The 13,056-nt window shown below is 41.2% G+C and overlaps 1 protein-coding gene across 8 annotated transcripts in view; it reads left to right on the forward strand.

The window, feature by feature from the left end:
• RNF38 (ring finger protein 38) overlaps nucleotides 1-13,056 on the forward strand; it is a 127,915-nt gene that overhangs the window by 82,106 nt on the left and 32,753 nt on the right. For 2 of the 8 annotated variants that reach the window (XM_039234776.1, XM_039234780.1), the window contains one exon: nucleotides 11,350-11,499. The exons of 2 other annotated variants lie outside the window; for them this stretch is intronic. In XM_039234776.1, the coding sequence (XP_039090707.1) occupies nucleotides 11,350-11,499 (150 nt within the window). Of the gene's footprint in view, nucleotides 1-3,040; nucleotides 3,148-3,292; nucleotides 3,558-11,349; nucleotides 11,500-13,056 lie in introns of those variants that run through there. 4 more of the 8 variants (XM_039234779.1, XM_039234777.1, XM_039234783.1 and 1 more) reach the window with 4 other exon arrangements.

The following is a 13,056-nucleotide window of genomic DNA, read 5'->3' on the forward strand; positions in this document are numbered from 1 at the left end:
CACAGACTGAAACAGGCTCCAGGCTCCGAGCTGGCAGTCAGCACAGAGCCCGACGCGGGGCTCGAACCCACGAACCGCAAGATCATGACATAAGCGAAAGTCGGACGCTTAACCGACTAAGCCACCCAGGCGCCCCTGTTTTTTCAATGTTTATTTTTGAGAGACAGAGACAGCATGAGCAGGGGAGGGGCAGAGAGAGAGAGGGAGACACAGAATCCAAAGCAGGCTCCAGGTTCTGAGCTGTCAGCACAGAGCCCGACTGGGGCCTCGAACCCATGAACCGTGAGATCATGACCCAAGCTGAAGTCGGACACTTAACCAACTGAGCCTCAGTATAGTTTTATTTTAAACGTGAGGGGACTTAAATTACTTGGATACCTCAGGAAGAAGTTTTTAGCAGTCATTTAGTTTTTTTCTTGTTGTAAAAATTGATTTTAAAGAGCAGTCTTGGAGTTAGAAGTCTCAAAAAGTTCTTGCCACAATCAATTACTTTGCCTACAAGTGCTGTGCTATCCCTAGCCACATGTGGCTATTTAAACTGATTCCAGTCAATTCATTAGATACACTAGCCTCATTTAGAGTGTTTGGTAGCCACATGTGGCCTTCTTTTGGATGGTGCAGATATTGACCATTTCTATCACAGAAAGTTGTCATTGGACACCCCTCCAACAGGGCCTTGTACCTTGTTGAACAGACACCAAATAAAATTTTAGGTAGACTGGGGTTTAGCAGTTGCTCTCTTATAATTTACCACCTGCCACATTAGGAGGTCAAAAGTGGCCAGGTTAAAGCCTATCCTACTGATTGGGTGTTTATTAGAAAGATACTAGATTTTCTGGTGAGGAAAATTAGAGAAGAAATTACAGTACAAATTTCAAACTACCTAACCTTGAGTTGTGGGATTATTGTTTACATCAAGGCATATTTCTTGGGTTAAGCCCTAGGAGCCCAGGTAGCTAAGATCCAAACCATATGAGAAAGTTTCTTGTGGAGTTTGCCTCACAAAGGATTGACTGAGGTCCAGGGGGATTCACATGGGCTTAAAGAGTGGGAACCCTGGAGGACTGTAATAGATTTTCAGCTGCTGAAAATTCAGCACTTGAGGAATCTGGCTCTTAAGATCAGAGAGCTCTCAAATGGTAATTTCACTTCACTTTCCCATTTTCTTTCTTTCCTCCTATCATCACATAGCCAGTATCCAAGTTTACAAGAAAAGTGGTTTCAGGAGTGGTCTGGGTTATGTAAGGAAGCTTGTGCGGCTGAGGCTCTGCTGAGGTAATGCTAGATGAGTCTACAGCAGTAGATTGGGAGTTGTGAGCGACTCCGCAAGTTAGGAACAGATTACATTGGATGCATCTAAAGGTGTGGATGGGATTTATGACTCTGTTATGAAATGAAGAAAAAAATAACAAAAAACCCCAAACAACTTTATGGTTTGGATTTAATCATCTCCAAACTGCCTGCTTTGGAAGACTGAGAGTGTTAGGAAGGCGCAGCTAGATAACAGGACTGCATAATGAGGGTATGGCTCTGGGGGAGGGGATTTGTTTATTGGAGCCTGTTGTAGCATTCTAGCTTCTCTTTGTCCAGAAATTGTAAACGCCTGTAATTTATTGCTGGAACTTTGATTCACAGTTGCTAAGCACTTGCTGTTGTGTTTCAGGCTGTAGGTTTGGACCACAGGGGTTACAGAGCCAGTGCTCAGTCAGACATGGGAGACAAAGGTACACAGATAATTGCCATATAGTGTTAATCATATGTGGAAGTTCAGAGAATCCTGGAACATCATTTTAGTCTAATTCCTTAATTTTCTACTGGAGGCAGCTGAGGCCCAAAGCAGGAAGGAGCTGGTGTAAGGTAATGCGAGAAGAACTAGAACCTGGATTATTATTATTATTATTATTATTTTGGTGATTGGACTACCCTGAAATGTGATCACGATGCTTGAAGACATCGTCTCATTCCCAGCTGCTTGAAGCCTACTTCTTGCATAATGTCCCCTTGACAGCCCTCCTTACCTCCCAATACTACTTAACTGCCTTTTTCTTGGATTTATTGTACTTTCATGAAGTATCTGTCTTCCCTTTTAGATCTTGAAGGTGATCAGGACAAGCACCATACCGGCTGTGGTCTTTGTACCTCTCTCATTTACCATCCTTAGCACCCTTTGAATAACCGTCAGATTTAAAGGTTCCAACCTGCTTGCTTCTTTGTGAGATACCTTCGTCTAATCACCTCCTTTTACATCAATAAAAATTCCACTTCTCAGGTCACACGAAAACATGTTACGAATTGAGTGAGGTTAGTTACTGTTTGATTGCTCAGTTCTGGAGGAGGGAGGAGGCACGGACCAGCAGCCATACTGTAGGGTGAGAAGATGTATACAAATTGGGAGACGGGGCCGGCCCCAGAATCGGTTCGGTGGCTGGGGCCTTGCTGAGCGCGCGGCTAGAGGGGCGGGCTGGGCGGGGCTGCGTAGCGGCGCTGTGCCACGGGCTCTGTTGCCGGAACTAGTCCCAGTGGCGCGCCCGGACGCGCGCAGTGCCGCCCCGCCCCCTCCCCCTCGGGGTGGAAACAAAGGGGGCTCGGCGCGCGGAGCCGAGCCTAGGGGCAAGGGGCGGAGCGACTGGCGGTTTCGCGCTTTAGGCTCGCTAGGTTCGTTTCTGTAAGGCGGCTGGGTGGAGAGGAGGGCGGTGATCCAAGCCGGAGAAGTGGGAGTGCCGCGTGCTCGCGCATCCTGCGGCCTGGCGGTGAGGGGCGTCGCCTGCGCGCGCAGCGGAGGGTAGTGCGCCGGCGCGCGGCACGCCGTGTTCGTGAGCACCGAGGCGGGGTGCGGCGGGCGGGACGGTGCCGCGGCCCCGGCAGTTAGGGCCCCGGGGCCGAGAGGATGGAGCCCCCGAGGCGTTAGCCGACTCTTGTCAGCTCTGAGCGTGCAGCTGTTTCCTGGCGCGGCGCGTGTGATGGTGCCGGGAGGAAGGAAGCGCCGTGACAGCGCCTCGGTCGGATCCCGGGTTCCGGGGGTGAGGAGGCCCGGGGACGGCGGAGCTGGCGAGGTGGCCGCTGGCTGGGCGAGCGGTCACAATAGGAGGCGGCGGCCCAGCGCGGAGCCGCGGGAGCAGCCCCGCAGGGCGGAGCCTCCCCTCGCAGGTACTGGCCGCCCGCCCGTTGGTTCCCGCGTGAGGGCGGGCCGGGCTCGAGCCGCAGGCCGTAGGGAGCCTGCGGGGCCGCTCCCGGCAGCCAGGAGGAGGTGTGGTTGCCCGGTGCTTGGCGGGCGCGGTCGTGCCGCCCAGCGCTCTTTGTTCCCGCGGCGGCGGCGAGAAGGTGTGGGTGCAGCCAACGGGAGCGCCGGCCCGCCGCCGGCTGGCAGATGGCCTCTCTCGCTCCCTCGCTCCCTCCCGTTTTGCCGAGGCGCAGGTGAAATGATGTCACCCAGGAGAACGCGGAACCCGTTCGGAAGGGTCCTTTCGCGTCCTTCTGCCGCTGCGGGTTTCTGGACAGGCTGCGTTTTGTTCTCAGGGGATGGAAGTTCTTCCTTTCAGGGCTGAAGAATGAGAGAGGTTGGTTTTGAACCAGGAATTTTCCAAATTATCGAGCGCCAGAGAAAATAAAAGTTTTTGTTACCGTGCGTAGGACTTGTGAGAGACATAGCTTTTTCTTTGTGCCACGAAAGTTGGGTATGCTAATTCACCATAGATAGAAATGAACACTTCAGTGTATGTCATTGCTGGCATCATATGAATTGCCTTCTCTTATGCGGCACACTTTGAAAATTTAAGTGTATGCAACTTCTACACAATCGATTTGTTACTTTAGAATTGCAAGCCTTTGGGGATCCTGTTTGGCCTTGATTACAGGTACTATTGTTAATACTTCAGTTCCTTTAAATAGGAAGCAGCCCTGGTGACTTGGCTCAGATTTTTAAAAAATCCGTTCTCAGTTTTTGTGTAACCAGAACTTAATAAAAATCTAAGGACAGTAGGAATCAAAGTAAACTTGTTTCTGTCTTCGAAGAACATGGTCCATACGAATAAATGGGACTTATTTAGAAGTAACAATACAAGACCATATAATATATACGTTATACATTGTATATATTTATAAAGTGAAGTTGGGACATACTTGCAATCTCAATATGAAATTACTAACTGGATTTTTAAATGAGAATTGTATCTCTTCACATACTCTCCTTACTCCACTTCTTGCTAGTTTGTAAACTTTTTGGCATCATATGTTTCACATTTTGAAACCATGCTAAACCTTAAATTAGTTCATTTCATGAGTTCAGTTTTAAGCTGATTTCTATAATTTTCAGTAAGATTTATCTCTGAGAGACTGGGTAGCCTTTAGAGTCTATAGTTAAATAAATTTTGCCATAAACTGGCCATGTGGGCCCCAGGGCCTCATCTGTAAAATATGAAAGTTGGAATTAAACGATGGCTGTTGTTCCTTTCTGTGATTCTAGAAGGTAGTTTCTGTTTCTGTACTTGTCGAGGTTTATATATTCATCCTGTTTTTATAGCTGAACTAAGGTTGCAAGTATTCATCTGAGTAAACGTTGAGAATTTTCTTTACTAGAGTGACCTGACATTTAAGGAAGGTGGACGGACGTAAGATGGCATAGTTAGACATAACTGAATCTATTAGCATCATAATGTGGAGTGTAGGTCTATTGTCTCTGTGCCCACGGCTTTGGATGAACCTTTTAGTTACATCACCAGACTCTATATTTGTGCTCATTTTTACTTTATTTCAGGGTTGTGGGTGGGAAGTATGTGAGAAATCCTCAGATAAAAATCTCAAACGATTGATCTGTGTGGAAAGGTTATTGGTCAGGATTAATTTTGTCTTCTACTTCCAGGCTGTTTCATCTATTTCTCTGTTTGTGCTGTCCCCGTTTTGTAATTCACTTTGCTGATTTGTGTAGTGTCTGGGGCTATTTAATAGTTTTGGTTATTTTCCTTTTCACCACATATATCAGACCTGTGTTTTTACTTCTCTTTTACTTTGGTTAACTCATACATAGCTTGCTTTATTTTTCTCTGGAGAGAGTGTACAGATTGTAAACAAATTTGGATGTAGTTTTGGTCTAGTTCATTCATTCAGCACATGTTAAGTTCTTGAAGTGACTGCCTGTCTGGAGGAGATCAAGCAAATGCTTTAACTCTATATAGTAAATTAACAAGTGAGAATATCAGCAAAAAGAGGAAGGGGACCATCTACATGGTCTCATTTTCCCCCACATCTCATATGTTTTCATGTTCCTTTTTAAGGATTTCAGCACCTTCTCACTCTAGGTTAGAGGGGCTCTATTTATTTAGTTCCTCTTGAATTGCCTCTCACTAGACTGAACTTTTGAGAGTGAGAATAATTTTTCCTCATGTATTCACAGTATCTAGCACATAGTAGGCCTGCTATAAATATTTGAATTAATTATGAATTTTATTTAATAAGAATTTTAATGATCCTATTCACACTTTGTCTTTTCAAAGAGTTATGTATTTACATATACATATATATATGTTTTGTATTGATTTGAACTGGTCATGGTCCAGATACTTTCCAAATCTGTGTAGTTCTTAGAAATCTTGAGGCACCTGGATGGCTCAGTCGGCTGAGTGCTGACTTCGGTTCAGGTCATGATTTCGCAGTTCGTGAGTTCGAGTCCTGTGTTGGGTTCTCTGCTGACAGCTCAGAGCCTGGAGCCTGCTTCAGATTCTGTGTCTTCCTCTCCCTGCTCCACCCCCCCACTCATGCTCTTTCTCTCTCTCTTTCAAAAATAAATAAACTTTAAAAAAAAAATCTTGAAGAGCCACGTTAGAACAGTATGCTAAGAGGTTACTAACCTAAATAAAGTTATTTTAGATGTATTCTGTTGCTAGGAGAATAATCCTTGGGCAGGCAAATCTGGATGTAGAAGGAAAAGAAAGGGATTTTTTTTTCTTTGTTTATTTATTTAGAGAGATCGCACATGCATGTGAGTAGGGAAGGGAAGAGAGAGAGGGAGAGAATATCCCAAGCAGATTCTGCACTATCATCACGGAGCCTGATGCAGGGCTCGAACTTAAGAACTGTGAGATCATAACCTGAGCCGAAACCAAGAGTCACATGCTTAACTGACAGACACCAGACACTCCAGAGAAGAACTTTTATTAAAATAATGTGTAACTCAAAAAAAAGTAACTTTTTCCCTAATCTTTATGTCTACCTTCTCAAAAGATGTAATGCTTAGAGACCTCCTTAGTTGTATGTACAGCCACCCTCTTCCAAATGAGTAATTTATGAGACGGTGGGGGTAGAGAAAGAATGGTGGAGCTTTTCAGCTATTTTCACTAAACCTGGTGCTCTTGTGCTCCCAGAAAGACATGAACCCAGTTTGTTGTTTGCCTTAACTCAAGAATAAAAATAATAGTTTTAAAACATGATTGCCCCAGGGGTACCTGGGTGGCTCAGTCAGTTAAGTGTTCAACTCCATTTCTGCTCTGGTCATGATCTCACAGCTGTGAGATCGAGCCCAGAGTCAGACTTTGCACTGACACAGTGTGAAGCCTGCTTGGGATTTTTTTCTGCCTCTCTCTTTGCCACTCGTGCCCTGCTCATGCACATGCTTGTGGGTGAGCTCGCACGCGCTCTCTCTCTCTCTCTATGTCACACACACACACACACACACACACACACACACACACTACAAACATTGAAAAAAAAATTGCCTCAGTGCTAAACAGCAGTGAGCCTCCATCAGTAGGTAGTACCAGTCCTTGAATGGTTTAAGTCTGCGTAATAGACCAGCAAATACATAGGCCAGCAAATATATAGACCATTATTTTATTTTATTTAGCAAATACTTGTTAAACATTTAGGTTACTTCTAGTTTCCTTTTAAATTGTTGCTGTACTGTGATGAACATATGTGTGCATGTGGGTTCTCCCATATTTGGGGGTATTCCCATGTTTTAGATTATAACCTGGGAATTTGTCAGTTGAAAGATTACTGATTCAAATTGTTCAAATAGTTGGTAAGGTCTACCTGATTACTTTCCAGGAGATTAACATTTGCCATCATGGAAGCAGTGAGAATATGTGTATTTTTAGATCATTTAGATTTGACCTTTTCATTTTTTAGTACCCAGTCTTGCACTTTGAGGAAGAAGTAAAAGACTTGGTGGGGTCAACAATAAGCACTTGACTTTTTATCGTTTGGTTTGGTTTGGTTTTCCCCCTTCTATTAGGTTGTGATTTGAGTGCTTTTGACCAGTTGGTATGCTGTTAGTAACAGTGAACAGGTTTTTTTTGTTTTTGTTTTTTTTTTCCCTGGAGAGTAATGTGGCTGTTTTGGAGAATATTTGGGCCTTTGAAGGGACAATTTATTTTGCGCCAATTTATTTTGAAGAAAGTAGATTATTTTAATGCTGACCTAGAAGTCATGTACCTGCATATCCTCTACCACACCTTTATAAGAAAAATGTGAATGAATGAAGAAGGAAGCTGTCATCAGAATCGATTTTGGAGGAAGCAAGTTAAGGGACAACATCTGGACCTAAGTCCTATGTTATTTTTAGCATGATAACTGATAATCACACTCTTCAAGACACATGTTAAATAGTGGGTTATATTATGGTTTATCACACAACGAAAGGCCATATTAAAGAGAAGATGGCCTAAAATCATATTGTATTGGTGCTTAAAAGGTTAAACTGCTTTGTGTAACTTAGGCTTGTGAAACAGGTACTTTTCTCAGTTATGCTGGGTAAATTTAGTTATATAGTTACATGTAAATAAACATTAAAGATGAGAAGTATAGGGAGTTGCAATGTTTTCTTGGCAGGACTTTTTAAAACATGGGTTGCATCCTGAGAGAAGACCGAAGTTACTGTATCTTTATAATGTTCAACAGTTGCCAGATTGGAGAAAAATAGAATTGTATCAGCTTCTAGATACAGTACACCATAAGTAATTTCAACTGAGGAAAAGGTAGGGAAGTAGTGTAAAGTTAGTCAGAGAGAGTTTGCAAGGAAACATTTACTTTTTGAATACTTAAAATAACTTTAAATAGACTTTATGGAATAGTTATTTGCTAATTCAATTAGATTACAAAGAAAATGTTACTTATAAGATCCTTAAACTATGAAGTGTTTTAGTGGGTTGAACATGAACTTCAGAGCCAGATAGACTTAGCTTCAAATTATGGCTCTGGTATTTATGAAATATGTGACTTAAAGCAAGTCAGTTAACCCTAACTTGCAGTGTGTGAAGATCAGAGAGCCCAGTTTAGTTCCTAGCATGAAGTTAGCTATTACCAGGTTGAGGTTTTAAAAACTGCTATATTGCTTAGATAAAAATGTCTTAATTTGTATCTTTCATCAAATTAGTACAGTTAAATTCTGGAGAAGAAACTTAAGGTGTGCTACAATTTCTGTTTGATACAAATATGTCATCTTAGTTTTCAATTGTATGTTACAAATTACCTCACATTCAGTAGTTTAAAACACAAATCTATTATCTCATGGGGTACATGGGTCAGAAATCATGGGTTAGCTGCAGGGCCCTCTGTGCAGAGTCTTACTTGACTAGTTCCATGATGTCATCAGAGGTTTGATGTCCTCTTCCAAGCTCAGTGGCTGTTGGTTCAATATGGCATTTTCTTGTTAGCAATCAACTGGTGAACCCAGCTCCTAGAGGTACCCTCCTGTCTACCACATGGCCCTCGTCATATGCCTTCTGACAACATAGCAGTTGTCGGCAGAGTTGGGAGGAGAATCTCTTTAGGAAGGGTCGGTTGCTTTTTTAAGAGTTTTCTCTAACGGGACTGCCTTGATTAACTTAAAATCAACTGACTTGGGATCTTAATTCACTGAAAATCCCTTCACTTCTGTGAAGGGGTTCATATCATTAGGTTATATAGTTTAAGCTAACCATGGAAATGAAATCCACTCTACAGTCCTGCCTACACACCATGGAGGAGTGGATTATATGGGAGATGTATACCAGAGGTGGGAATCTTGAGGCCTTCTAGAATTCTGCCTCACATGAACATACAAAATAATTATATGTGATTTTATCTTACCCAGTGAGTGCACCTGGTTTCAAGCCCATCTTAACATTTTGTCCTGGGTCTTTAGTAACCACAGCATTTGAATATACCTTTACTCCATTATATTGTTTGTTCTCCCTCTTGATAGACCAGTGGAGCTTCTGACCAAAGGAAATTGTTGTGGGTAGGAGAGGAATATGCTTGAAAATCATTAATTTGTGGTCACATGGGCAAGGTTTGCTAGTTTTTTGTTTGATTTGTTTTTTACTTCAGTAGGACTGAAATCTTAAGTTTTCAAAGGAACAAAGAATTAAGGAGAGGAAACCTGACCCTCTGATTTCTGTTGACTAAGCTAGCTACTTGTAGTAGCAGTCTGTAAGAGTGCTACTCATGTAGACTGCTTTACCTATGACAGTCGAAGGCAAGTGAGCTTATTAAAACACTCTTCAAAGGTACCTTGCAAATTATAAGCTTAAGAAGATTGCAAAAAGAATATGAAACTTAAAGAAACAGACTGTTTTGAGAAGCGAATGGCTTTAAAGTGGTGAAATTCTTAGATTGAGGAGTCAGGAATGTGAAATACACTTCTTTCTATGAAATCTATTATATGTCTTCGGATAAACTCAGGGCTCCCTCCTCTTCTAATTTTTGTCTGTATTATGGCATTTAAAACATTATCCTATGGTTGGCTGTTTTGCATCTTTTTTTTTTTTTAACTGGAATAAGTTATCCGTGCTTTATCTTCTTTCCTAACAATTCTTGGCTTGCAGGAGGCAATAATAAATACTCCTTGATTCATCACTTCTTGCCTCATTATAGTGGTAAAGAATATTGACGCATTTTTGTTAATGGTGCAGAAACCAACTTTATCTCATGTCACAGGCATTCTGTGTTGTTGTCATCACAGGCATTCTGTGTTGTTGTTGTTGTTGTAGTAGTAGTAGTAGTAGTAGTAGTAAATTGTGAAGTTACTGCCCTCAAGTGATATGCTCTCACTCCTAGGAAGGTGTTTGGAATGTTTTCAGTCTTACGAACAGGCCTGGTTATCTGTTTACCAGGCTCATAGCAGACTAGAAATAATAAATAGGTTAAGGAAGGTTATTATAGAAGTGTTCTTAATACAGTCTATGGCCATACCACCCTGAACGTGCCCGATCTCATCTGATTTCGGCAGCTAAGCAGGGTCTGGCCTGGTTACTACTTGGATGGGAGAAGTCTTCTTAATACAATTAGCATGCTACTTCATACTCTCTCTGCCTTCCTCTCTGGTTACTTCTGTACTGGCTAGCCATATTGAACATTCTGCAGTGTCTTGACAACACTGCTATCTTTTGCCAGTTACCTCTCTGTAGCACCCAGTGCCTAGCCCATCATAGAAGATGATACTCTATATTGTACCGTGATTTGCTCTTGTTTCCTTTTTATAGCATATACTTTCTGAAGGTAGGAAATCATGCATATCTTCTTGGTTAAGTGCCTGTCACAGAATAGACATTTATATGTAAGGGAATGAATGAGGCTATGAAACTCTGAAAACCAGACACATGGTTTGAAGCACATGGTCTTCAGTGTAGGGATAAGGAGCTTTCACAAACCTGAACTCCCAAAGGTAGTTCACTCCACAGCACAGTGGAACAAGTGACGCTCATGATGTCCATGGTTTAAAATGTTACAGATTTGAGTATATTTACATATGAGTTGAAGGGCCAGTCTTTAAAACATGCACTCATTTGCTTTGGGGCTTATGATCATATCCTTTATTCTTAAGAAGGTTGCTAGGTGTGTGTTGAATAGAGCTGAGATGTTAGCACACTCTTCTTTTTTATACCTATGGTCACTATAGAAGTTTTGCTACCAAATATTCTGAAATCTCTCATCTTCTTTGCATGATGATATAAGAGGTTAATTTAAAAAATAGAATGAAAAATAGCCCAGATGGACACAAATCTTTCTATACTTTATATGCTTTTATGTCAGTTTTTCTTAACATGAAGTCTTATCTTCATGGTTTAGGTTTTTAGGGTTTTAGAATTAATACCTAGAGAAAAGATATTAATAGGTGTTATATGGGAAGCATAGGAAAGACTTTGCAGTTTTGAACAGTGCTGTTTTGCCTTTTAAAAAAGTTTTAAGAGATCCATTGCCAGAGGCAACCTTTGCCATCCTTATATTTGTTTTGATGTTTAAGATTAATTTTTAATTTATTTCCAATCTCTGCTAACACAAATTCCTAGAAAACCCAGACTGACCTTCATAGACGTGATTCTCCACATTGGTGCGGCTAGCCATGAACTATCCTTTTCTTCTCCCTCTTTTTCCCAGATATCTCCCGGGGCCAATTCAGGACCTCTACCTGGCCATCCTAACAAGGTGATTTGTGAAAGGGTGAGACTTCCGAGCCTGTTCCCTCTCCTCCCAAGTGATCAGAATACTACCGTTCAAGAGGATGCTCACTTCAAAGCTTTCTTCCAGGTTCTTATATATTTACCCTTTCCCTCCATAGGGCTGAAAGTCACCAATACATTTTAGGTTGTTTCTAGGAAGGCTTGAAACAGAATTCTCAACATCTTCTTCTTATTTTCTATTGTATGTGAGAATAAGTATTCTTCTTGGAGGCCTTCTTCAATATAACGTAGCCCGCTTTTCTGAAGAATGTTTGTCTTCTCTTGAGCTGCTGTTTATTGTTTGACCACTTAATATTCTTTTTTTTTTTTTTTAATCTTTTGGTCTCAATCACTTGCCCTAATAGGCCACATTCTTTATGAAAGTAAAAGATACTACTTCTACTGTGAAATTGTGTAGGAATGGAAAAATGGAAGCATGCAAGATATTTTTTAAAGCCATTGCTACTTATTTGCTTTAGTGCCTAGAGTTTGATAGTGATGTAGATTTCAGAAAGAAACATGTTTACTTAAACTTTCTATCACTTTTGATACCTCCAGGTAAAATGTGATTAAAATTTTTGTTATATGTAAAATAATAAATTAAGGCAAGGACTATCATTAGTTTATTGACAAGATTGCTAGGGTGTGCTCAAATAAATTACTGGCTACTTTCTAAATTTACAACCCATTACTCCCAGCGAAGCATGTTTTAGTAATGGAAGTCAGTATTACTATTACCAAAAGGAAACTAGTCATAGAATTGCTTCTGCACTTCTGGGTTGTGGGCCAAGGTGTGTTATTTGTTTATGTGTATATAAATCTGAGGTAGTACGAGTTGCTAATCAAAGCTTGGATTTTTGTATAGAGCCAGCTAATTCTCTTTTTGTGTGGGAGTGGTAGGTTGGAGCTTAGGACTAGTTCGGGAAGAGAGATGTTTGTGATACATTAAATTGGAGATGTGAAATTTCTGTGAACAGCTTTGTAGGTGATCCAAGGCTCTGCATTCTGATATTCCTTGGAATTTGTGCCAGGTTCTCTGCTTCGCATGTATTGTCTCCTTTGTTTTTAATCCTCCTAACAACAAACCAGTCACAGATGATTTTCTACATGAAGAAATAGGCTCAGAAAAAACTCTTGAGATGCCCCATTACATAGTTATTGGCAGAGCAGATACTCAAACCCACCTTTTGTTATTTTTTGTCTACTATAGCATACCACCTTTAGAAATCAACAAGTATTTCTGTAAACATCGTGTAGCATATGTTAAAGAGACATAGATCTGTATTTGAATTAAACAGCTTATTGACTACTGCTGTTGATACAGTTGGTCTGCAGTAGCTTGATAGCAAACGAGTATAGCTAAGGAGGAAATTGACTTAGTACCTTCACTGCTGCCACCAATAAGTAGTTATATGATACTTTCTTTGTTTTCCATACCTCTTTTGTGTCTTCAGGCATTAAGTCAGTATTAACTTTAAACTCAAGGAGTTACTGGCAAATGCAGTAAATTTAAACACACGTTTTAAAAACAAAACAAAAAGTCGATTCCATTTGAGTGTTACAGAAAGGTGAAAGATATTATTGTTAAATTTTTATTTATATCTCTAAATGTAAATCTTACTTTTTTCTAACTTTAAAACAAGGC

This window comes from Hyaena hyaena, unplaced genomic scaffold, assembly GCF_003009895.1.
Source record: "Hyaena hyaena isolate Hyena2069 unplaced genomic scaffold, ASM300989v1 scaffold_93, whole genome shotgun sequence".
Lineage (NCBI taxonomy): Eukaryota > Metazoa > Chordata > Mammalia > Carnivora > Hyaenidae > Hyaena > Hyaena hyaena.